At 47.5% G+C, this 25,762-nt stretch overlaps 1 protein-coding gene across 1 annotated transcript; it reads right to left on the bottom strand.

The window, feature by feature from the left end:
• Positions 1 to 1,572: 1,572 nt before the first annotated feature.
• On the bottom strand, positions 1,573 to 24,246 carry LOC147901481 (uncharacterized). The gene is made up of 4 exons (XM_087375294.1): positions 23,966 to 24,246; positions 2,698 to 2,747; positions 2,529 to 2,610; positions 1,573 to 1,908 (listed from the first exon to the last, which is right to left on the bottom strand). Exons 1-4 carry the CDS (start codon positions 24,144 to 24,146, stop codon positions 1,859 to 1,861), a joined length of 363 nt encoding a protein of 120 aa, XP_087231420.1. The 5' UTR covers positions 24,147 to 24,246; the 3' UTR covers positions 1,573 to 1,858.
• Between the last annotated feature and the right edge of the window lie 1,516 nt (positions 24,247 to 25,762).

The following is a 25,762-nucleotide window of genomic DNA, read 5'->3' as shown; positions in this document are numbered from 1 at the left end:
AAGAATGAATGGTTCGTCTTCGTATACAAGGCATTGATCTTGGTTTGCAAGGTGAAGAAGAGGAGGGACAGAATAGAAAGGAGGAGGCAAGAAGAGACATGATACTTGAGAAGAGGCTTGCATTGGAGCGAGGCCTTCGAAGTTTAAGGAGAGTCTCGTGCTCTCATAAAGAGGATCTACTAGACCTCAATAATTCTTTGTTGCCATCTTTGTCCCTATCCTTGATTTTGCACTTATATCAAAAGCTTAAAAATTTAATAAATTCACGCCGTTAGATTTGCATGAAATCAATGCCCACGATTGTGACAAGTGGCTAAAGGAGAATTGAAAAAACTTAAACTTCCCCCTAAGCTGCCTACAGTAATGATTTTTATTTTGGGAACGTTAGGGGCCCTTATACAGTCGCTATACTTGCTCCTAATCGCTCCTGCGCCGAAATTCAATTAATTAATTTGCTCCTAAGCTCCTACGCTCCTAATTCGACGTATTAACCTATGCTATCCTGCGACAACATTTGCGCTTCCCTCTCCGCCCCTAATCCTCCCCCTCGCATCCTCTCCCCGATGCCTCTCCCTCAGCCCTCCCGCTCGCTCACATTCCCTCTCCTTGATGCAGCCTGGAATCTTTTGGAAGGAAGGTTCCAACACCTGCACCACCGCCATCAAACTTGCTTGCGCCACCGCCTCAATCAATAGCCCTCCCTTTGAATTATGCATAGGTTAAGTCCCAGAGCTTACCTTCCTCCAAACAAACAAATTAATTAATAGCGAGTTTTTCCTAGCTGGGGGGCCCTATTTTTAGTCACATGGATTAAGGAGTAGTTCCGAAAGTCCCAACATGAGATTTGAAAAAACGAAGAAGTGGCGAAGGAGCACCATCTCCTAATGCCCCGCCCACCATCTCGCAATCCGACAGACACACTCTATAAACAACTTTGATGAGAACTACCATGGGAAAATAAGCAAACAAGATCTTGCCAGGATTTTTGTGAAACTTGGCTGCTTCATCGCTGCTTGTTTCCGTGCAGCTCAAAAATAATGCATGGGTCCTTTAGTAGTACATAAAAACCTCCTCGGACGTGTTTTTTCATTCCCAAATTTTCAAACTTTCCGTATAGGTACTTCTGTATCGTTGAGATTCTTTTGCTAGGCATTCGTGGACGCATATGTTGTTTCCTCGTTCGCCTTTTGCAGCTTTTGATACTACCTGCACTTCACTCTTGGTTTCTAGGTGATTCCAACACAAACAAGCTTGCTGTTGTGATTCCAAGCCATGTGATATCTATGGAGAACTAAAATGATGTTGTGATTTGAACCCTTCTTGTTGGGAATCTTGGCATTCACTCTCTTGGAGCAAGGACCAGTAGAATCTTCCCACTCTTTGTGGAGGGAGCCACTGTGTGCAATGTGCAGTGAGCGTGACAACAGTGAGTGACAAGGAGATGACAGCTGATAGTAACTACATTATCTATGACAACAGGAGAAATGTCTCCTTTCCGTTCCCGTTCGTTCCGACGAAGCGAAAACCTTGGAGATCCTACCTTCACGCTTAATAGTGCCCATTTTCACTTTCCCTGCATAGAGCTACGCCATATGTGGCGATTTTAAACCAACTTTTGATGCATCCTTATGGTACAAAAACTAACATAGTCAGGGCATAATCAGGGTCTTGCCATCTTTCAGTCCTAACCAAATATACCAATTAGCTTGCATTTGCTTAATATGTGCAAATGGTGTCAACCTTATCATTAAATGTGATCCCACTGAAATTTACAGTGACACTAGTAGTATTTTAAATCTCTAGACTGTAGATTCCTCGAACCAACCACTATACACATAGAAATACAGACCGTTACATTTTATCTTCCAGAAAAGAAACGCTTCCAGGATTGCCAGGGTAAAAAGCCACCTGTTCATATGACATTGTAAAGTTCGTGTTCAATCTTTGTAAGATAGAGAAGAAGGCTACAACAACATATGAAACTATGCCTCAGCTTTTGTAACTTGGCTCAGAGAAGCACAAAAACAGATATCAAAAGCATCCATGTGAGTGATGTTACAAAGGGTAATTACAATAAAGTGCTTGGGCACTAGCAAGGTTTACAATCACAGTACCAAGATAAGGAAGAGCACCCAGCATTCAAGCTCACAAGTTACAAGAGTGTATCCACAAATTTCGCAATGACCCAAAAAAAGCCCCTTCAACCTATGAGGGGCTGATTTGACCAAACCTATGGGTTCTCTTACTATCATTCAATAGTCCCTGTGAATTCTTAAACCCTCATTTAAGTCCAACGTGCACGTCACCAAAAACACCAAGAATCTAGGTATATGCTTCTCTATGACTACTTCCCTACCTTCCCCACTCGCCCAAGGAGGTATCATGTTGAAAGTTATGCTCCTAAACTCTTTTCATCATCTATAACCAGTGAAATCGAATATTTCATACGCATATGATAAGAATACATATAAATTGTCATTAAGGTTATATTCAGGCATGCATGATGCAAACAGCAGTACAGAACTTACCACAACCATAGCAGCGAAAATAATACTCCTCTCTTTTGACAAGCCCTGATCCTCCACAGACCTTACATTTTTTCTGAGCCAACTGCAGCATCAAGTAGAGTGATATGTAAGGCATCACCACGTATGAAGTTCAACAAGGAGTCTACAATAAATAAATATTACAACTTACAATCCTTTTACTGAACTCAACGCCAGCTACCAAAAAAGGAGTTACTCCAGCTGCAGCATTATCAACAACAAATTCAAATTTCATAAGTTAGAACCATAACGTTTTGTTCACAAAGATTTACACTGAGTTGACTGTTGCAAAAGGATAATGTCTGCACTTAGCCAAGTATAAAATGCATTGGAGGCATGCAGGGGCATATTCACTCAAAAGAAGACTAGTCTGAGGGGGTTGATCACCATGCTATACAACGCATGTCATCAAACTCCTCAGACTAGTCTGAGGAGGTTGCGAAGCATGCAGGGGGACGTACTTCACTCTAGAAGACTAGTCTGAGGTTGATCAACATGCATTCAATGCATGGGATGCTGAATGAGGACAGTGCATTGATCACACATTTTCAGAAAGGTGCTGGCATGAATATGGAACAAAAACATTTTTAGTTTTGCTATCAGAGTACAGGGTCAATGCCCCATATGAGAAAAACAAATAGGATTGATGGTTTGTGGTTTGAAGCATGAGCCCTGAAGGCCTTGCATGCAGCCCAAGGTAAGTGTGAAGCCCACAATGGATGCCACATGTTGGTCTTTATGGAGCCATGGATATGCTGTCATAAGGGCAGCAGATGATCCACCACCGAGCCACATAGGCAGCACCAAGGCTGCGATGTCCATGAGGGCAGGCAGATCTGGTTGCCACATGGGCAACACTGTAGCCCAGCCACATGGGCTGGAAGGCCTGGTTGTAAGGGGTTTTATAGGGCATGAACGCCCTAGAGAATGAAGGGCCTGGAAGTCAAGGGACTGACAAAGCAGCTCAGCCTATTTAGGGTCAGGCCTGAAGTTTGGATCAGTTTGGCCCTGTGGCCTAGTCTCCCAGAATATTCAATCATGCATCCACTATCACACAAGGTCCGGATACCATGTCAAACAAGAGAGCTTGCTCACTACAACCAAACCCCCCCACCACACACTGTCACACACACACACAGCAGACCACTTCCCCCAGATCACACGATGTCACACAAGGCAACAACTCACTCCATATGCATGCATAAAACATTTCAGATCTAGACGATAGTACCAACACCTGCAGCATAATAGGGCAGAGTCAAGGAACCCAAATGGAGCTGTTCCTTGATAATCTTTACCTTTCCCCTTCCCGCATCATCAAACTGATTTTTGAGCATGATCACCACATCAGCGGGGTTCAGTTTTGTTCCTTTTGTCACCTCCCAAGTTTCCCTGGCCACCAAATGGCTCCTACCTTCACTCACCAGATCGGATATTTGGTCCTGTCTAACTCTCCAACAGTGTCAAAATTTGGAATGCTTGAGCTAAGCGGCATGGCAGGGTGTAGATGACAAGAAGGCTATCATCCTTTCCTGCACTCACTGCAAGCCAAACAAACAGGCCTGAATGTGGAAGCTCCTCCCTCCTCGGCAAGGACACCACCGTTTCAGTTTGAAGAAGGTCTCTGTCGTAGATATCCTAGGCTCTCTCTCACAAACTTGACTCGGAAACCATGGCTATCCCTGATGGACAAGCAGGCTCTGATACCGTGTCAAAGAATATAAGAAAATGCATCCACTACCACACAAGGTCCAGATATCATGCTAAACAAGAGAGCTTGCTTGCTACAGCCAACTTCCCCTGCAGTGGAAGACTTCCTTGAGATCACACTATGTCACATGAGACAGCTATTCACTCCACGTGCATGCATGTAACGGTAACACTTCGGATCTAGAAGATAGAACACTCAAATGTACAGTCAAAATTTTTTGAATATAGATGTGAAAATCCAAGTATAAAACCTGCCAAAGGTTGTACCAACACCTGCAGCATACTAGGGCTGAGGCAAGCCACCCAAAATTGGCTTCATATGCTGCACCACTGACCTAGGCTCTTTCTGTCACGCGCCTTCCTATACACTTCAGTAGCTACCAAGGCGATTCCTCCTGCTCACACCTGTGCGTCACAATAAGGTCTTCTACCATTGCGTAGATCTGCCCCTTTGTAGACGTTGAGGACTGGGAGGACAAGGACTCTAAGGCGAGTCCTCCTACTCACCCTCTTGAGCGTCACAATAGCCTCTTCGATCATTGTGTAGATTTGCACCTTTGTGTGGTCCTAGATTGTAGAACGTGCAGATCCGGTAGACATTGAAGACTGGAAGGACAAGGAAGGCATTGTCCATAGTTATTGGGACAAAGGCCAATTCAACAATTCCCCATATGTAGCTTGCAGAGATTGCCTTCAAATCTCAGATGATATTGAAGGAGACGTCTCAGCCTAGAAACTCCACAAGGATTATTAACCTATAGAATTTCACCATGATGGGGGGCCGCCCAAGGTTTTCTGAAATGGGCACCCAAGGCAAGGTTTAGATAGGCCCAAGCCTAGGTGTAGACTGTAGTCAAGGGTTATACCATGACGCCAAAACTTGCAAAACAACCAGAGATTAAGGAGACCGAATTCGGAAGTTGACGACCTCACAGGCTAGCCATAGATCCAATATAAAGCATCACCCCCCAAGCCTGAGGTTAGCCTAGCACCGTGCCGCATCCATGGCCATAAGCCCCATGCCATGGGAGTCCACAGTCCAGGTGTTAGGCTGGACTAGGCATAGCCTTGCTCAACATCTTGGTGTCCCGACTCCCAAGGAGTCCACATCTCAAATGAGCCCTATAAATGAGCCCAGCCCTCATATATACAGACTCACCAAGGGCTGTCCTTATCTTAAGAGCACCTGTATACTCGGTATACTAAGTGACCCCTTTTAAAGGGTCCATTTCTTGGACATTAATGTCAGATCAGGCTATGATCTTGGGGTCATAACATTTCTCCCACCACAAAACAACCTAAACTAGGAAGTCTTGGGCTAAGAAATCGGGAAACTGTTGCTGCACAGATGGGACACTTTCCCAGGAGTTGTCATGACTAGATCTGTCCTTCCATTTAACAAGAAGGTTAGGGACCATCCGATTTCTGAGAGGCATTTTATAATCCAAAATTGCTTTCTGGTTCATGAGGCATATATACTGATAGATCTTGTAATCGGACAAGCCCCTGTGCTGAAACTAAGTCATCAACTGCACCTAATTCTTACTTTAGACCAGGTGTACCTTCACATCTAGAGGTAATTCCAGCTCATGAGCTGTGTTATTAACTTATGGATAAACTTAAAAGGTTCGCAATAACGAGCTGATAGCTTATAGACTTCACTAGTTTGTAGACGGACAGACAACCAAGTCCGCTGCAAATACATGAGGTGAGCCCTATCCTGAGCTGTCCGAAGGCTTTCCTTCACTAATTGCAACATGTCTTGCTGCAATTGCAGAAAATCAGCAGCTGCTCACATTTAAATGTTTTGCAATCCAAGGGTCACAGAGCCTTAGGGTGGAACCTTACATAAAAACAAAATGGCTGTATGTTCTGCACTGTTATATGCAAACTCAGCCATGGGAAGATACTATTCCCAAACAGATTACTTCCGAGAGACATATTGAGAAGCATATCCTCAAGGATCTGATTAGCTCGCTCCGTCTACCCATTTGACTCAGGATGTTCATACGAACTCGTGTTCTTGAACACGTCTCGCCAGAAATGACTCATGAATTGATCACGATCACTGACAATATCAACTTGAAGCCCATAAAGACTAAACAATTTCTCCATAAACACATATGCTAGTTGTGGGTTGTTGGAATAACCTTGGCCATCTTGGTCAGTCTATCCACAACCACCCATATGGCATCATGTCCATCGTCGCAATCCAATCCATGGAAATGCTTTCCCATTTCTTATCTTGAATTTCTATGGAAGAGGAAAGCCACCTTGTCTCAAGTGTTTTGCTTTATTGACTGGGCATTGTTGACACTCTCAAACATAATGTTCGACATTAGTGCATCTCTGACCACTAGAAATCCTACTTTGGTTAGGCTAACATGCGTTGGATGCTAGGATGTCCAGCACAAGGGGTGTCGTGACACTCGAAGATGACTTTTTTCCTTGTGTCCTAGATGTTTGGTACACAGACTTTGCCTTTCGGACCAAGAGACCATTCCAAATGGAATAATGATCTTGAATCTCTCCCTTAAACTAAAACCATTGACCTATCTGGGCATGCCCCAACCTAGACTTGCTGCAATATGGCTAAAGAAATCATCATGCTCATAAAGCCTTTAAGGGATAGGAATTTGGAACTCATGAAGTTCACAAAACCAATGCAACTTATGCATCAGCCACCACATTACTGGCACACCTTCTATATTAAATCTCAAAGTCAATATCCTACATAACCTCAAAGCGCCCAGCGTTGCAACAACGCAAATCTGAAGCACTAAGGTTGTACTTGAGTGATGTGTTATCCACAAACCACAAACTCAAAGACATATAAGTAAAGCCTCCACTTCTTCAATGCATGAACAACAATGCTCCATTTCATGACTAGGATATTTGACCTGTGTCGGTCTCAGCTTTTCACAAATGAAAGCTATAGATTGAACATCCTGGAACAAGGTTGCACCAATGGCATAATCATTAGCATCCGTTTCAACCACAAATGGTCTTCTGGGATTGACAATGTGCAACACCGGCGTAGTAGTCACCGCATGCTTCAATTCCCTAAAGCATGCATCCAGAGCATCTGTCCAAACAACACGTCTATAATTGATATATTTGTAAGGAAAGGTGCTTTCTCTCCTCTCTATAAAAGATCGGAGAGGGATTGATCATGGATGAAAGTCTAGAAGAATTACATGAATCCTAAAAAGGATCTCACTTTCGTGACAGTACGTAAAATTGGCCACTCATTGACTATCCGGACCTTTTCTTGGTCAATACGAATATTGTCAACACAAATGATATTGCCAAGGTATAACAATTCTCTTCAGGCTATGCATATATCTCCTTACCTGAGATATTGCATACTGAATATCGGGCCGTGTATTGCACAAGTAGATGAGGCATCCAACAGCCTGGCTGTAAAGTCTGTAAAGTGTGACATCCACTGATTCACCTGCATCATACATAGTAAGCTTCAGCCCCGGCTCCATGGGAATGGCTATAGGCTTACAATCATGCATGTTGAACCTATCCAAGAGCTTTTGCACACGCTTGTCTTGTATAAACTGGATCCCCAAATAAAACTTTAACATGCCCAAAACTGTCATGTGAAATTCAGCTTTCAACTCAGCTTTGAAATCTGCAATTATATCCTCATTAGACTTTGTGAGCAGCATGTCATCTACATAAAGAATGATGACCAAAATATCCCCCCCCCCCCCCCCCATCCTTCTTGATGTAGAGGGTGCTTTCCATGGGACTATTATGTAACCCCTTACTTGCCAACAATGCATCAATCTTGGCACACCATGCACGTGGGGCTTGTTTCAGCCCATATAAAGCTTTGTTAAGCTTGCAAACTTGAAGTGCATTGCCAGAAAGTTCAAATCCAGGAGGTTATTTGACATAAACCTCTTCCTACAAGTCCCCATTAAGGAAAGCTGTTTTTATGTCCAACTGATGGACATTCCAAACAAAATTTGCAGCCATTGCAATAACTGACCGTATGGTGGTCATTCGGGATGTAGGAGCAAAAGTCTCCTCATAATCTATGCCCTTCTTCTATGCATAGCCTTTGGCAACCAACCTTGCCTTGTTTCTGTCAATAGACCCATCTGGCTTCCTTTTTACCTTGAAAACCCACTTGGTACCAATGGCATGCTTACCGGGTGGCAAATCCACAACATCCCAAGTCTGATTTCTCTCTATGGACTACAATTCATTGTGCATGGCATGCATCCAATGCACATTATCCTTTGCTTCTTCAAAAGAGTCAGGCTCCTCTTCATCAAGAAGAGTCCCTGCATAAGCTGTCTCAACGGAAAGAGCCCCCCCTGCATGCCTTATGGCACTACGAGTCCTGCTAGGCAATGGGGCCTCAAGCGGAAATTATGCATGTGGATGTCCTAATAAACCTCCCTAATTCTACAAACAATAAAAAATTGCTTCTAGTACACAATTATGTCATCAAGAAATACAACGACGAACTTTTCTAGATACGGACAAAATACATCGTTTAGCATTTGCTGGAAAGTAACAGGTTACACACTTTGGTGAAAGAGATATTTCATTCAAAAAAATGTACATTCTAGCTGTCCAAAGTGGAATAGCTACCACTCAAAACTAGAAACAATACTAAAAGACTTCTAATTGGACCAGAGGAAGGTCTCCAGGGAATGAGCATCCTGAACAAACCTATATAAAGAAGATTGAAAATAGGAAAAGACATCCCTTAAAGAGTGCTCATACAGTCGAATGGTACGAGCACGATACAACGACCACAGGAGAAGAAGTGATCATAGTCAAGCATAGCAGCCTATCTGCCAAACATCAAAACTGCTTGCCAAATGAAATCTGGGAAAAAGTAAGTTGAAAGACCCATCATCAATCTGAAGAGAAAATCATGAGCTAGAAGACTGGACCAAAATAGATGTAAGACCATCCCCCACGGATGAGAACAAGTCGCGCAAGCTGAAGAAGGGATATGCTTGGTAGCCAAGAAAGATCCCACCGGTAAGGCCCCAACCAAACAGCGCCATAGGAAAACCTGCTGCTTGAGAGATCGCTTAATTCAAATGCCAAAAGCAATTTCCACGGTCATGAATCCAAGGCCGTGGAAGCAATAAGTGATAAGCCTTCTTGGTAGAAAGACCCACAAATGAAAAGGAAGAGTAACCTAGATCTCCGGATCAAACCTCCAATCTAGTAAGGGGAGAGTGGGAAACAGGCAAGGGAGAGGCTGAAAAGGTCGCAGCAAGGTAGTAACAATGCACCAAATAGATTTGTGATGCAACCCAAACAATATTGTCTCATGGCTTGTGGAGAGGAAAGAGCGAAACCGTGATCATCTACATCTGCCACTGTATACACACACACATGGAGAGAGAGAGAGAGAGAGAGAGAGAGCATTCGTGAGTCCAAATGGTAAAACCAAAAACTCATAATGTCTGTACTGTTTACCAAACTTTGCCTAAGGGCCATCCTCCTTCCTAGTATGTTTTTTATGGTATCTTTTACATAGATCAAGCTTGGTGAAATATGCCGCACCATGCAAGCAATCTATGAGGCCATCCATATTTTCACGATCACCTTATTGAGACCTTTATAGTCCATGCATACGTGCATGGTACTATCCTTTTTGTCCATAAAAAAGATCAGTGCACCCAATGAGATTTAGTGAGATGAATATGTCTCATGGGAATATATTCATATGATTGCCTAGCAATTTCATCTTCTTCTGTGAGACTCAGCCTAATACATTCGCTTGAAAACCGGCTGAACTCCAAGAAGAAGCTCTATCTTATGGTCCACATTGCACCGAGGTGATGTAATGAAGGCCATAACTACGCCAAGTTAGTTGGAGTTAGTACTCATTAGGCTAGGCATTGTTTGGGCCTAGAAGGGTTATATGAGCCTCACTCCCATTGTACATCATACTTTGATGTCGACACTTCTACTCTAATCTACAGTCTTGCTTCCTACCTTTGTCAGCTACCTACTCAATCTCACTTGCCCTCAACCTTCTCTCTCTCTCTCTCTCTCTCTCTCTCTCTCTCTCTCTCTCTTCGTCGCCCACAGCGTGCTCTGTTCGCCGCCTAGCAGCTGCTAGCTATGCTACTAGCTAACTAGCTAGCTAGCTCGCAGCACCAGTGGCGCCACTAGCCAGAAGCGTCGCCGCTAGCCTATACACCCTATAGCTTCGCCGTCACCTGCCAGCAGGAAATCCTAGAGTCAAACCAAACCCCAGGCTAGGGTGAGCCCTTGGCCTAGTCCTAAGGGGTTAGTGCTAATCGAAGGGCAAAATAATTGCACAGGTCATTATGGAGTTCCCCAAGACAAAGCTGTTCCCCTCGACTCCAGCCAACACGAAGCCTTCCTATGCTAATATGGCCTCTACACCATCCCCCTATGCCGTAGCATACCACAGATTTCAGAGCAAAGGAGACCCACTTGAGAAGATTTACTTCCTACAACAAGAACTCTGAGATGCAAAGCTTCGCATTGTTTCTTTGGAGAAGGCAAACAAGAGGTAATCCAAGAAGTCTTACAGCAATGTAGTTTTGCAGCCCCTGCACTACAGAAATGAAGAGCAATGGCAAATCTCAGAAATGAAGAGCAATGGCAAACAAGAGGTAATCCAAGAAGTCTTACAGCAATGTAATTTTGCAGCCCCTGCACCACAGCTTGTGACCAAGGTACAAGAAATTGTCACTACTCAACTTAAATCTATGGGACAGGAAATTACAGCAATAATGCATAACAAGATTGACAAATGTGATGTTTATGGAGACGTACAAGAGCAGGGAGCCATAGCAAGAAACAAGAGGATCTTACACATTGGGGGATTGCAAGACAATTGCACTAATTGTTTTGATGATGAAGGTGGTTACACTGAAGAAGAGAAGCATAGCCAACTTAAGAAGGCAATACCACAAATCGAATGGGATGAGAAGGACATTGGTTTTATCACCCGAAAAGGGAATCAAATACAGGTTTATTTCAAAGAAAAGATTTCAAGAATCAAGATTCTCAAACAAACCAATAAGCTGAAGGGTACTAGAGTCTGGATATCTGAAGAGCTCACTCCGACTCAGCTCAAGCAAAGGAAAAATGAACTCAACAAAATGAAGGAAGCATGCAAAGAGGGCAAATGGGCAGTCTATCGAGATGGGCAAGCACTCATCCAAGATTTCAAACCTAAACCTAAAGACTCTCAATCTTAAACTGATGTTATTCAGACCGATTTCAAAGTAGTACTTTTTAAAATGTAGTTATGGTACAATAATTTCAAGCTGAGCTGCCATGAGCCCTCCTCGACTCTCTGTTCTATCCAGATGTTGTAAGTCATTTTGACATTTTACATGTTGTCCCATAGGCCCGTGAGGCCTCCCGAGGATGTTAATATGACTTTCTTTCTTTCTTTCTCTCTCTCTCTCTCTCTTTGTGGAATCGGGAGATGAGGAAATTTTTATACACCATGCTTGTGCAAACAGTGGTTCTCTATGGATGTCCAGCCTGGGCGGTCGGGCTCTCCAGGGCTTATTGGAAAAGAATAGAAACAGTGCATAAATGCTTTATTGTAGGTGAGTTGGGAGTTAAAACGCAGACACCGTATCCCATCCTATTAGCTGAAACAGGTATGATACCACTGGAAGGTGAAGCACTATGCCATTATCTGGAATACCTCAACAAGGTTAAGAAGATGGAACACCAGATACCACATAAAGCAATGGAAGCCACTAAGACCACGGGCTGGTACAAAGATGGGGAGGAGTGGATGGAACTATGCGGGATAAAGGCGCCTGATATACCTGAAGAATCATGTGAAATCAGGGACTTAGTGACACTGAAAATCATACAGAAAATATGGCACAATCCAGGTACAAAATGCAGTTCTACAAACGGGAAATCAACCTGATGGACAGCTATGCAATGCAGAAATATCTTTTGCTGAAAAAACAGTGCTAATTATATTACTTCGAAAACAAGATACAAGAGGTCAGCATTGCAGCTGACGGGCTGCGTTCACAAATCGGACGCAGCCCAAAAAGGTAACAAAAGTAAAGCTCTCTCTCACGGAGGGATAAGGCGAGTGTGAATGAACAGCCAGAGAGGTGGTGAGTAGCGCCACTGAAGGCCCTGCGAAGCCTGCTCGAAGAAGAGGCCCTGTGTGTCCCAAACCTGGAGAAAACGTCTCCTCTTCTCCCGACCGGCCCGGGAGTCCCCCTGTATCTGGTCCCACTGGCCTTTGAGGGTATGTATAATCTCACTCCAGATGTCAGTCATGATCTGGACAGTCGATAAGGAGGTGCCACCGAGGATCTGCGCGCAGCGCGAGGTCCAAATGTGCCATCCTTATTTGCTGCTAATAATCTCCCAGAATGGCTGCCTCTCCTGAGCTCCTGTGTCAGCCTCTACCAGGTGCTGCAGGATACTCTCGAGCAGCCCCCACGTCCCCCGTGTGATAAGGAATGTGGGGTCCTACTGACCTGCCTCGAATAAGTGATGAAAACCAGGTGCGGTGCTGCACCAGCAGAACGCGCCCCAAGTGATCAATCCTAGCTCCGGTGCTGCGCGAGTAAGGATCCCAAAAGTCCACCTCCACACTTCCTGGGCGTGCGAGTGCAACTCCATAGGCAGTGTTTTGGTGACTCCTCGTCCTCATGACAGATCTGACAACGTCCGTCCTGGCCTATCTGCCGCAACCAGCTCCCCACTGGAAGACCTTTGTGGGCAAGAAGCCACAAGAAGTAGGAGATCTTCCGCGGCCGCCAGCTCTCCCACAAGGCCTTCCAGAAGGCCTGCAAAAAGAACCTGGAAATACCCTGTGCATACCAACTGGGCCACTGGGTGGGAGGGCGGCTCTGCATCCTCCCGAGAATTCGCCTGCCCAATGTCGTGCTGTAGGCAAAGAAAGAGGTCGGCCCCTGACCTGTCACAATCTCTGGCCATCTCCACTCTCCTGGGTCCCAATCAAGCTCTGACAAGGCCCGCCTCTCCCAGAGCCAGAGTCGCCAAAGCTGCAGCTGATCCTACTCTATGCTAGGATCGGTCCGCCAAACCTTCCCCACGAGGCCTACGACCCGAACCCTCTGCCATGGGAGTAGGGGGTCGATGAGCACATCCTCTCTCCTGAGTCGTCCATCCCCCATAACCGCGAAGAAGGAAACAGAGGAGTCGTCCATCTGCCCTGCGACCACCAGTGGGATGCCACGAGGGGTGAACTGTCCCAACCAACGGTCATCACCAAGCATGAGGATCTGAAGCTCAGGTGGAACCAACCAATCAGTTGGAATCGCGCCGTCGATCTCCGTACGTCTCGCCTGGGCTCCACGGGCACCTCCAGCTGCGTTTGCAAGATCAACTGTCTCCAAGTGTCTGTACGTGTCCCTCCAAACTCGAAGGGACCGGGCTAGCCCCCGCATCCAGCCGTCCCACCTGATGTGTGATCTCTCCCCTAACTAAAGGCCCTTGGCATCTCTGACTTGATCGTTCCAGATAAGCGGCTGGCGATCGATCTCCTCCTAACAGCTAGGAGGGGACTGAATGAGACTGAGGCGGAGCCGCCTCCAAACCATGAGGAGGCTACGAACGAGTGGGGAACGGGGCTGAGTGAGCGGGGCGGAAGTGAAGATCCACCTGAGGGACGGAAGCCACTCTCCACCTCGGCGCGGGACACAAGAACCGACCCCCTGCTGAAGTAGCATCTTCCACGTTTGCCCCCCCGGGGTCAAACCGCGGATGACTAGCTTGCCTAACAGGGCCTGACTCTGAAGCTCTGGATCGATGACCCCCAGGCCACCCTTAGCCTGCGGAAGAATGACTGTCTGCCAAGCAACCCTAGCTCTGGTATCTCTAAGGCCATCCTCCCCGGACCAAAGGAAGTTCCGAACCAACCTCCTAAGCTGTGCCACGCTGGATCTCGAGAAACACCAACAGGAAGCCACATACCAAGCCGTGGCTAGGAGGACCTGGTTGACTACCAGGGCACGACCTGCAAGGGAGAGCTTAGCAGTGCTCCAGAAAGCCAGCTTTCGTCGGATGGAATCTAGCATCGGGAGAAACTGCTGAGCTGGCGTGATATCCAGGCCGACCTGAAAACCGAGATATCTAGCTGTCTGTCCCCGCGGAATCCACCTGAAACCCAAAAACCTCCCCCACTGAGAGCACGCCCCGGGGTCTGTGAGAAAACCAACTGATTTGTTCCAGTTGATTTTCGCACCGGCAGCCGAACAGAAGACCTCTAGGGCCATCCTCACCCTCTCCAGCATCATCTCATCATCCTGGACATACAGTGCTGTGTCATCCGCGTACTCCGAGTCCAGGAGCTCCGTGTCCTGCCGGAGTGGAAGGCGAACACCCCTGATCCCAGTAGACCTCGCCCGAAGGTAGTATGTCATAGCCTCAGCGAAGAAGAGAAACAGGTAAGGAGCAAGGGGGCAGCCCTGACGCACTGATCTCTCCAGGCGAAAACGCTCACCCATCCTGCCGCCAATGATGACCCTGCTAGAAGCTGTCCTGTACAACGCTGAAATACCCTGAATCCATCCTGCTGGGAAACCTAGTCGCTTCAGAGTCCCCTCCAGAAAGGACCAGTCCACTCGATCGTAGGCCTTCTCAAAGTTGAGAAGTAGGATGGCTAGGTGTGACCCACTGTGCTGAGCCCACTCCGCCGCCTCTGAGAAGGTGAAGACATTATCCAGGATACTGCGGTCCTGGACAAAGCCTGTCTGAGTGTCATGAATGAGGTCTGGAAGTAGAGGCCGAACTCTGGCGCTGATCATCTTGGCAAGGATTTTGTAGGCAGTGGTAAGGAGGGTGATCGAGCGCCATTGACGGATCTCCTGTCTATCTCCTTCCTTCAGGATGAGGCAAATTAGTCCCGAGGAGAGGCTCTCTGGCATATAACCGCTGCTGAAAATCCTCTGAAGAGCTGCTAGGAGGGGCTGATGGATCTGATCCCAGAAGGAGGTGAAGAATGCCCGGGATAGCCCATCCTCGCTCGGACATTTCTGCCCGTCGATGGCCATCAAGGCCTCCAGCATCTCGTCCGTAGTGAACGGTGCCAACAACGTCGCCTGCATGCTGGGCTGGACCAGGGATGGAATATGCCTCCACACCTCCTCACGGGAGCGTCGAGTGTGAGGGGCAAGCGGCTCCTGCTGGAAAAGAGTCCTGTAGAAGTCGGTAGCCAACCCCAAGACCTCACCCGAATCCGTAACGATGTGCCCCTCCGTTGTCCTGAGACTCCGAAGCTAATCACTTGCTGCTCTCTGGCCATGCGTCCTGAAGAACTCCCTGCACATCCGGTCACCCTTTCGAGCCCAGAAGGAGAGAGAGGCGTGATAGGAAAACTCTGAACGGCGCTGGAGGGTCTCCTCAAGAAGGGCTCTGGCTCGAAGGGCCTGGATCCGAAGCTCCTCCGAGCCCGGGGCTGCCTGTTGGAGTCGCTGAATGGAGGCGAGGTCCCTCCGAAGAGCTCTCTCTCTGCCCCACCACTCCTGTCGAACCTGTAGGGCTGCCAGCTGGCAAATCTGGCTGGACTCCTGCAAAGCCTGCGCCACCGAATCAACCAAATCCACGCACTCGTCCCAATCTCTGTCCCATAGACTGCATATACTGCTGCGCACGTCCACCCTCGAGAAAATGGAGTCGAGAATCCGGCATGAACGGGGGGGAAGGGCCTGAACTGCCGAGTCTAATGATAAGAGCACAGGCGCATGGTCGGACAGTGTCGTCCCTGGAACTATACCTGCCTTACCGCCTCTGCTGATGGCCCAATCACTGACATAAAATCTATCCAGCCTCTCCAGGAGTCTGCCTCCTTCCCTGCGGAAGCCCCACGAGAAGTCCAAGCTCCCGTGCCAACGCCGGAAGGACGGGTCTCTCCAACTGTCCCTACCTCCTGTCGCGAAGATGAATGAGTCCCAAGCGGACTGCTCTGCCTGAGACATACCTGTAAACTCCGGTCCTCTGCCCTGCTGGTCCTCCAAGGTCTCCAGATTGTTGAAGTCACCTCCAACAATCCAGGAATCCATGTCTGGGAGAATCCCTGTAAGTGTCCTCCAGAAGGTGGCTCTGCAACGGAGGTCCGTGGGAGCATAAATGTTGAGGATTCCTATTCTGGAACCCTCCAGTTCCAGGCCTACCCAAAGGGCACGGCCTGGGATCAACGTGCCATGACCGAAAACTCCCTGGGCTAGCTGCTCGCACACGGAAGTACAGACACCTCCACTCCTCCCCTGTGCGCCGATCGAGGGCTCCCAATAAGTGTGAGAACGTCCAGGGAGAATCTTCCCGCAGCTACGGGAGTGAGCCGCAGAAAGCTTGTGCTCCTGGAGCAGAAGTACATCCAAACGACCAATCACTGCTGGCTGAAGTTCCTGTCTCAAAATGAGCTTCCTAGGACCACGGGTGCCAGAAGAATGAAACCCGTTCACATTCCAGGATACAAGGTGTAGGCTCATGGTGAGGACTGGGAGGCTGCGAACAACTGTCTGCTCGCGGTCGAAGTCGATGAAGAAGCTGACATTTCGGAGTGGAGGCGCTGACGCTTATGAGAAGGTTTGGAGGGGGAGGCGGGGTCGTCCTGCCCGTTCTTCAACACCTTCAGCAAAGGCAAGAGGCCTTTGGTGCCATGAGCAAATGCTTTCTCGAGCCAGCTCGAGATCTCTGAAGTAGTCATCCCGTAGAAGGCTCGGAGTTTCTGAGGGATCCAGGCTCTGACATCCTGGGGGAGGGGCCATGACAGGGGGGCCTGAGGATCACAATCAGTCTGAAGCGTTTGGCGGCGCAACGCCACCGCAGGCGCACGTCACCCTCGGACCACTGAGTCTCGAGAAGCTGCCCACCGGGGACGGGCCTATCCAGGAGCAAACCTGAGCGTGCGTCTGCTCTCTGAGAGCCTCCCAGACCGAGTCGTCTGTCCAAGTCTCGGTGCCATCGCTGAGGAACGTGAAAGCAAAGCTAGGGCCATCCCTAGGGGCCAAGGCGGCTATCTTCCCATCCGCCCCTTTGCGGAGCAGGAAGATACTGATGTTGAGACAAGCAGGAAAGGTCCCGAGGTCGGCCACATCCAAGTAGTCCCAGGGGCTAGATCTGTAAAAGTCGCGAGGAAGCTCTCTCTCTTGAAGCTGAAGCCCATCAGAGTCTGCCACTGAGGGGCTAGCGGACAGGGAAGCCTGCTCCAGTGGTGGTGTAGACTCAGGGTGTCCTGCCAGTGGAGGGGGAGGGGGAGGAGGCTGGGGGGTAGGCGACTCAGACTCCACGGAGGCGACTAGCGGAGGAGGTGGAGGAGGGGGAGCGGAGGCTGCCCTCGGCTGAGGAGCCGTCGGTGCAGCTAACTCTGCAGGAGAGCCGAGAGAGGCAGGGGGGGGGGGCGATGGGGATGCATCTAGAACTGGGGCTGAGAAGGAGGAGGAGACTGAGAAGGAAGAGGCGGGGGCTGAGGCTGCGGGTCGGGAGAAGGGGAGTGCAACTGGGGAAGGGGCAGGGACTGAGTGGAAAGGGGCTGGGGAGCGGAAGAGAGGGGGACCTGAGGCTGTGAAGGGCGGGCTACCGTCGAAGAAGAAGCTCTCCCAGGTCCTTGGAGCGGCTATCTGTCAGGTCTCTGAGGTGCTGCTGCAGGTTGGGTAACCTCTGCCTCCTTGCCTTTGACAGAAATCTTCTTGTTCTTTCCTCTTTTCCTTCTAACCTCAGTCCAACCGCCAACTAACTCTGGACCAGACTCCGGCTGCCTCTGCTCCTCCTGACGTGGCTGCCTGGAGGGAGGGGAGGGGGGCGGAGGGGGAGGGGGCGAGAAGAGCTGGCGAATCGTGGACAAACAGCCGCCAAGTGACCAAAGCCGTGACACCTCAGGCACTGGCTTGGCTGTCCGATGACTACCATGCTCTGGGTGATGCTACCGGCATCTGTCACAATCTTGATCACTGCAGGGAGAGTCGCAGGATCCGCCACAGCCACACGGACTCGGGGGGCTCCTGCCGTACTCACCGCGTCGGCGAAAGTGTCGTGCATAACCCAGCCAAAGTGGGAGCCCAGGTCCCTGACAATCGGCCGCAGCTCAGCAGCAAGACCTGGAAAAACTAGCGTCACTGGATGGCGAGGTATACGGAACTGAGCATCAAAATCCGCTGCGCTGAATCCACGGTACCACGGGACTATCATAATAATCTTTCCATCCACCGACGTGGGGGAACCAGCAATCAGGTTGCTCGCAACTTTCACATTGGAGAGTTTGAGCCAGAAGATGCCCCTTCCCATAAGGGCCACCTCCTCAAAATGGCCGTCCTCTAGCATGAGAGTGGACTGGAGCCAGTCCCTGATGGCTAATCTGGAGGGGGAATGTCCAATGACTCTGCCATAAACAGAGGTAAGGGCAAAGTCATTGGCAACCTCCTGAACCCGAGACGATTGTTGCTCTGTCAGGATGACGCGGTAGGCATCTGGAGAGGGAGGGTCCGACTGGGCCTCCGGTTCCAGGCAGGAAGCCGCCATACCGCCAAGACAAACTGCGAGGCTTCCGATGAAGAAGAGGCTGCCACCCAGAAAGGGGGGATAGATGCGGGAGGGTGGAGCCTGGGTGTGAAGAAGACGGGTGCGGAGGCGGAAAGGATGGAGGACGGAGGGCGGAGGAAACGGAGCGGGAGGCCGGAGGCGGAGGTGGCGCGGGGTGGGGGGGTGAGGACGGAGAGCGGGTGAGGTGAGGAGGCGGGAGCGGGGGAGAGGCAGGGCGGGGCGGGGCGGGGCGGGAGGGCGGGAGGGGGCGGGGTGGAAGGGCGGGGCGGAAGGGGCGGGGCGGAGCGGAAGGGTGGGAGGGGCGGGGGCGAAAGGGCGGGGTGGAAGGGGCGGGGGTGGAGCAGAAGGGCGGAAGGGCGGGAGGGGCGGGGGCGGTGTGGCGAGGGGGCGGGGGGGTGAAGCGGGGGGGCGGGGGAGGAGCGGAGTGGGGCAGCGGGGCGGGTGAAGCGAGGGGGCGGGGGGGTGAGGCGGAGCGGCGAGGGGGGGGTGAGGCGTAGCGAGGGGGGGCGGCGTGAGACGGGGTGAGGCGGAGGGGCGAGGGGGTGAGGGAGCAGAGAGGCGAGGGGTGAGGCGGAGAGGCGAAGGGTGAGAGCGGAGGGGGACGAGGGGGTGAGAGCAGAAGGCGAGGAGGCGCGGCGGCAGCGGCGAGGTGAGGCGGCGGGTGAGGGGGGGTGAGGGCGGAGAGGCAGGGGGGTGGGGGTGGTCGAGGCGAGGAGGAGGAGCTAGGGGGAGGTAGAGGTTGCGGGAGGGGAGGGGAGGCTCGCAGGAGCAGCTCTGATGGTCACAATGTTTGCTGCAATGCAGAAATATCTTGGGGAGGACATCTCAATATTCAAAAGGAATTTAATATGTAAAAGAAGGACCAGCTCACATGATCTAGAAGTGGAGAAGGGTAGATGGATACAACCCAAGATCCCAAGGGAGGAGAGGATATGCAAAATCTGCCCTACAAGGGAGGTAGAAGACGAGCAGCACATGCTCCTAAAATGTCAAGCATACGCACACACAAGTTTGGAAGCTACTTAGAAAGAAATCTTGGAACATCGCAGCAAAATTCTCGGACTAGCTTAGAAAATAGTCCAGCAAATACTCACAATGTAGAAAGATTTGGGAAACTTTTATTTCAATGGTTGTTATGGACCACTATTTCATTTAATAGTGGTCACCAGTCCCATAGATCCTGAGGGTCTCAAAAGGACTTAAATATCATATCATCTCTCTCTCTCTCTCTCTCTCTCTCTCTCTCTCTCTCCTTTCTGCATTCTCTAACCATGGAAATCTTTTAAAGACTTTATCTGCTTCATAAAAGAATTGGTCTCATAAATGAAAACTTCTATTCAAGAAAAGCTTTCTCATAAAATCTTAACACACGGGGTCCTCACTCAACCCAATTCATCCAAGCTTCAAGTAAATTTCCATGGCAAAAATATATTGGATTTCTTTTGTATGCAAAGAACAATTCCTAACAAAAGGACTCGATGATCATGAGATGATAACAAATTCATTCTACCTTACTTTCCTGTCTTCTGTCCCAGTATGCATGCATGAGTTGAGCTAGCAAGTTCCAGAATATAATCATGCACAACAAATCAAATTTCATAATTATAAAATGCAGATGAAAGTAATATGAGCAGGATTGAAGAAAACACAAGCTTAAATACCAGTCATATCTATTGTGTATATTAACAGGATTCAACTATATCTACCTTGCAATCATATTTTGAAGTCATGATGGATAGAAGGATAATAACAAAAGTTTTAATATGGAACTTCCCTCATGAGGTGGCACTTGGGCTTCGCATGACAAGCTGCTCATAATTATAGTATGAAAATGTGGCCAAAATAAAATAGAGACTCAAGAATCCAGACTTCTTATGAATGCTTTACATAGAATAGCCTCCAAATAACAGGTTTGAATGACCTGCCTCAATGTGGCTCCTGCACGTGTGTTGCAAGAATATATCTAGCAAATTTTCATCTATAAAGAGGTAGTGTACAGTTAGCAACTTTTAATCATTGAGTCTTGGAGAAAGAGATCACTTTTGTCTCTCAAAGATTTCGAACGAGACTGAGGACTCTTCTATTATATGTGAGCACTACTAGCAACAATTAATAGACATTATGAGCAACTACAAATGCCAGAACAAAAGTGTCGTAAAGCTTCACAACCTCAATCAATTCAAGAAAGGTTGTGGGTTGCTGATGCAAACACTCCTGCCGGTATGAATAAGAGAATCCTAGCATTACAACCTTTCTTGATGGTTGAGCTGAATGTATCCCATTAAACCATTTGATTTGCACAAAGTGTTCGCCGACACTTTGCCTTTTCTGATAGATTTAAGGCAGCATGTGCCACTTTCTTGTTATGAGGATATTTGCAATCTGGAAAAAACCTTGCATGCCTGTAGCCAGATTTTCAATGGTTGGGTACTACGGCATATCCCCACGAAGATAAGTGGGGACAAAGTTCAAGGTCCAACACAGATTTGCATTCTGCCAATAATGCTATAAAACACATATAGCATGCCCATGGAGCAGCATATGATGCATCATGCTCGATTTCACTGACTTGTCTTGTAAGCTGAATGAGCTGATCTAGATTAGCATGCTACAAACTCCTTGAGTTCCCTTTCCACGTTCATAATGACGGTATAACTCTTCTGCAGGAAGGAGATGAACTAAGATAGATAGTCATGTCAATGACTGCTGTTTGCCCCACATCCTCTACCCTCCATGGTTATCGTTGAAACTAATCAGGAACAAGAGTCGTTGTTTCGACTTAATTAGAGGGGGGGGGGGGGGGGGGGCACTATGAATTGATGTGGAAAGAAAGCTTTAGTTACTGCAGAAAATTACATAGCAAAATCTTGTCGTTCACAGTCTATGCATGAAGCACTATCAGATTTCACAAGGGATATTCATATCTGGAAGCATGAAATTGTCCTTTGACAGGTCCACATTGTCTGAAGAGTTCTAGTAAACAGCTAAGCCTACTTTCTGAACAGTAACCCAATGCGCCATGAGGCACCTTTGAGGTCATATTCAAGCTGCAATTTTGAATAAGCTATAAAGGCACAATTGGAAATTCCCCAACTGTGTTCTAGTTAAGTTCAAAGTAACAACTCTATCAACTCAGAGATAAGGGATCAAGCCGATTCTAATTTGTTATAGAAATATTCCCTATGCTATTCTTCTCTAATAAAATCTTGTACTATTGTCAGATATCGATATTTTTGTGAAATTAAATTCAAACAAACATTTAGCAGTAGAATGATACTTCACAGGGAGAGGCGCCCAGGCAACTTTGCATCAGGATTCAAAAGTTTATTCGTATTTTTTGGCACCGAAGACAGCTTGATGCTCCATGCAACCTTTGAAGCTCAGCTGCACATTAGTTCCAGCCCAGTTTGGGGCTTAAATTGTACTCTTCTACTTTGACATAGACCATCCAGCAGCTTGGATCAGATTGAAGTTTTCTTTCTTCATTTCTCTCTCAAATTTTGCCTCCTTTGTTGTGCGGTTTGACATATTTTTTATTTGCATGTTAATGTTCGGACACTTCAATAATAGTAATCCATTTGTACATAAAGGCAGAGGAAGGAAATCTTTTAGGCTGAATCTAATTTGATGCATAATGACCTACGTGAAAATCATGGTATGTTGGAACTCCCAACAGCTTCAAAGTCCCAGACCCATTACGAGAGAATAAGAGATGTAGTACTTTTCAGCTATACAAGGATAGCTGCTATGGAGAGTGGCTGACACACCGATCTCCCTAGCAAAAGATCCACCATGTTATAGCAATGGACTGACCCTGTTCTAAACAATAATGCTTAGCCTCATACCAAGTTTGAAAGACACCCTCACCAAATCGCTAAAGAGAGAATATAAGTGTTGAGGGTGACATGCATCAAACTATATGTTCTTCGTAGGTGGCGGAGGACCAATGAGGCCTCCAATGTGCATCACAGGAAAATGTGGTTCCATAAAATTCAAGGACCAACCAGACGATGCAGACTACTTACTTTAAAGGGCATCACCGATCAACCTAGCAAGCCAGGAACAGCAGCACAGGAAGCTGGAGCCATCAAAGAGTCTGTCAGAAGTCCTTTAGGCTTGAACAGAACAAAGGCCGCAAAACGTCATTGTCTGTGCTGGCCCTTCTGCTGCACGAAGGAAGAGGGGTAAGGAAGTGAAGGGAGAGGGAAGGGGGGCGTTGCTCCTAGGGGCTCAACACCTCCTGGACTGCATTGGGTGGGGTTTAATCGAACCATCCAACAGGAAGCATCCACTCAAAAATTAGGAGTCCGAATGACTAAGTAAAAATTGTAAGACATAATGTGTCTCAAACTCTTCGCTGAGCTGCTGTGTCTGTTACTTCTCAATTTCTCTTCATCATGCATTCATCGCCCTTTCACTCTAAATTAGCCCCGTAACTTTTAAAGACCTTGAAATGATGACAGAAGATTCCAATAATCCTGCCATGACTACCTGTCTCCCGTCCTAGTCTCCTCTTGAATGCCCCAAAATTTTTTAAGCATGGCACGTAGTGATGAAGTAGCATGCTTTCACATCAAAGGTCAGATGCAAAATTGCAGCTTTCCTTTTACAAGAATTCTGCATCACACAAAGATTTGGCCATCGCACATGTTACAGCCCAGGCGGAGTTGACAGGCCTACCAACATTAGGAAGGTGCCTTCGAGAATGCACTGGGAGGTAATATCTCTTTATCGAGAGAATCTATCTCATCCAATCGTAATATGAAGAAAACCATGCACAAGGCATTTCATATTTCTAAAAAAGCTTGACAAGTTCAGATAAACTCCGTATCTATCGGCGAAGCAGATCAAAAAACTACATTTGATTCCAACCACTGTTGCTCCATCTTCAATCCATAGAGAACCTCACATACTCTGATAGAGATTATTAGTGAATGACTACGTGTAGGGTGTGCCCAATGGTCTTCTTGTTTGTGTATCGCGACAATTTCCAACGTGCTTAAACACTCGTTACGCTGTGCAATTCTAGCTATTCACTTCAGGCAATAGTATATGGCGCACTACGATTGTGTAGATTACCATTGCTCAAGTCTCGTAGGCTTATCAATTCAATGCCCCTCCTCTCAATTGCCCACCTCACATTGTATTGTGCGCCACAAATACCCACAAAAATCGGGTTGAAATGCTACCGATGGCTCCGACGGCAGCCTGCCATGTGATTCCAGGTTGCTCCACGACAGCGGGCAGTTCTGAAACAGCACGGATGTGGAGACTCCTTGGTCGACGGTTCCTGCATGAAGGCGAAGGGATGCAAGGCTTGCCCGCCAGCTGATGATAAGTAGTGACACTCAAAAGGGTCTGTGCTGCCATCTTCAAACCAACCCAAGCCTTTCGATAAACAAACCAGTGACGCCTACACTTCTTTCTTCTTCTTCTTCTTCTTCTTCTTCTTCTTCTTCTTCCTTCTTTCTTCTTCTTCTTCTCTTCTTCTCTACTTTCTTCTTAATTCAAGCCTTCACGCCCAACTGCATTCTTAATTCAAGCTTTCAGCCACGTGGCTTCATTGCAGGTCAGCAAGCCAAAAGTGTGAGTAGAGCAACGGTGTTTCCTTTCAAATAAGTGAGTAACATGACCCGTCTACGACTCGTTACATACTCGCTCCGCTAGGTCTCATAATGGGACCTTAAAACGTCTTTAATTTCAATTTTAAAAAATCAAGTTTCAAGACCCCTTGACCATAGCACTTCTTGCCTTGATTCTTGTATGATTCAGCTAGATAAGCGACCACTTGATGTTGATTGAGGTGCAAAGCACCCGCCCTCCCCCTCCTCCCGCCCCCACACATACATTTTATCTCTCTTTTCCTTTGATTGTCTCCCTCATGTATGCACAGACACCAAGAGGCAATAAAGCCTCTCTCTCTCTCTCTCTCTCTCTCTCTCTCCATCACACACCCAAGTGTGCTCTCTCTTCCTTAAATGTCTTCCTGACATGCATACGCATGGACACTTAATTATGGTAGATATCTCCCCCCTCTTCTATTTCTCATGTACACTTGCGCACACATACATGCACACATCGTTGTTCCTCTCTCTCTCTCTCTCTCTCTCATACACGAACAAATTATGTCTTGTGACTATTTCCCTCACTCATGTATGCATGCATACATAGACACACAACACTCAAACTTAGGAGACATTCACGTCTTGCTCTCCCCTTTGGTTATCACATGCAATAAAAGAATACAAGTAAATGTAGATGTATTTGTATATGTGTATGTGGCCTTATCATGCAACACGTGTTCATATTTCCTTTTTAGCTTTTCTTTTTTAAACATGATTAAAACCACTAAAAGAAATGCTTAGGCTTAAATGAGATGTAATTCAATAAAACCTATGGATTTGGAGCTCAAAATCCCAAGCTCTACATACAAATCATTTCTAGATGTTATCGGGTTTTGGATTTGTACCACGCTCAAACAATAGGGAAGGAGCGCCCAACCATGAGTAAAGTATCAAGCTATTTGCAGGAATTTTTTGAGCTAATTGTCTTCTATAATGAGATGAAGGGTGACCCAAAATCTCAAAGCAATAGCAATACTCAATCACATTCAACTCTAACAGCTAGGAAGATCATAAATTGAAGATGGGATGGCAATTTTAGAGCTTTTTTGATGTGCTAGGTAGCTACTCATTAGCCTAAGCTAAGCCCCTTAATGAAAATTAATCTAAATTAACCCTCTAATCTAAACTAATCTGGATTTACCCTCCACCTTGCCCCTTCCCCTCCGCCTCACGAACCACCCCACTCTCTGACTCCCTCTCCACAACTCCCTTCGCCTCACTGTCCTCCCCCCCATCTGACTCCGCTCCGCCACGCTACCCGCCTCCCTCCGCTCCGCTACTTAAAATGGAAGTTGATACATATAGAGATATTGTGAGATTAGAAAAGCAATGATTAGAAGAAAACTAATGGGTAAAGTGGCG

This window comes from Dipteris shenzhenensis, chromosome 5 (assembly GCF_047967505.1).
Source record: "Dipteris shenzhenensis isolate YYH24624 ecotype China chromosome 5, Dip_SZ_1.0, whole genome shotgun sequence".
Taxonomy (NCBI): domain Eukaryota; kingdom Viridiplantae; phylum Streptophyta; class Polypodiopsida; order Gleicheniales; family Dipteridaceae; genus Dipteris; species Dipteris shenzhenensis.
This window is presented reverse-complemented; position numbering and strand designations above follow the sequence as displayed.

What these genes read in the sequence shown, in the direction of transcription:
- LOC147901481 (XM_087375294.1), bottom strand. Translation starts at nt 24,146, where the DNA reads ATGGCAGCACAGACCCTTTTGAGTGTCACTACTTATCATCAGCTGGCG. An exon ending in TTGAGTTCAGTAAAAGGATT is followed by an intron (nt 2,611 to 2,697) that starts GTAAGTTGTAAT and finishes TTGATGCTGCAG; the next exon opens with TTGGCTCAGAAAAAATGTAA. An exon ending in TTTTCGCTGCTATGGTTGTG is followed by an intron (nt 1,909 to 2,528) that starts GTAAGTTCTGTA and finishes TCATATGAACAG; the next exon opens with GTGGCTTTTTACCCTGGCAA.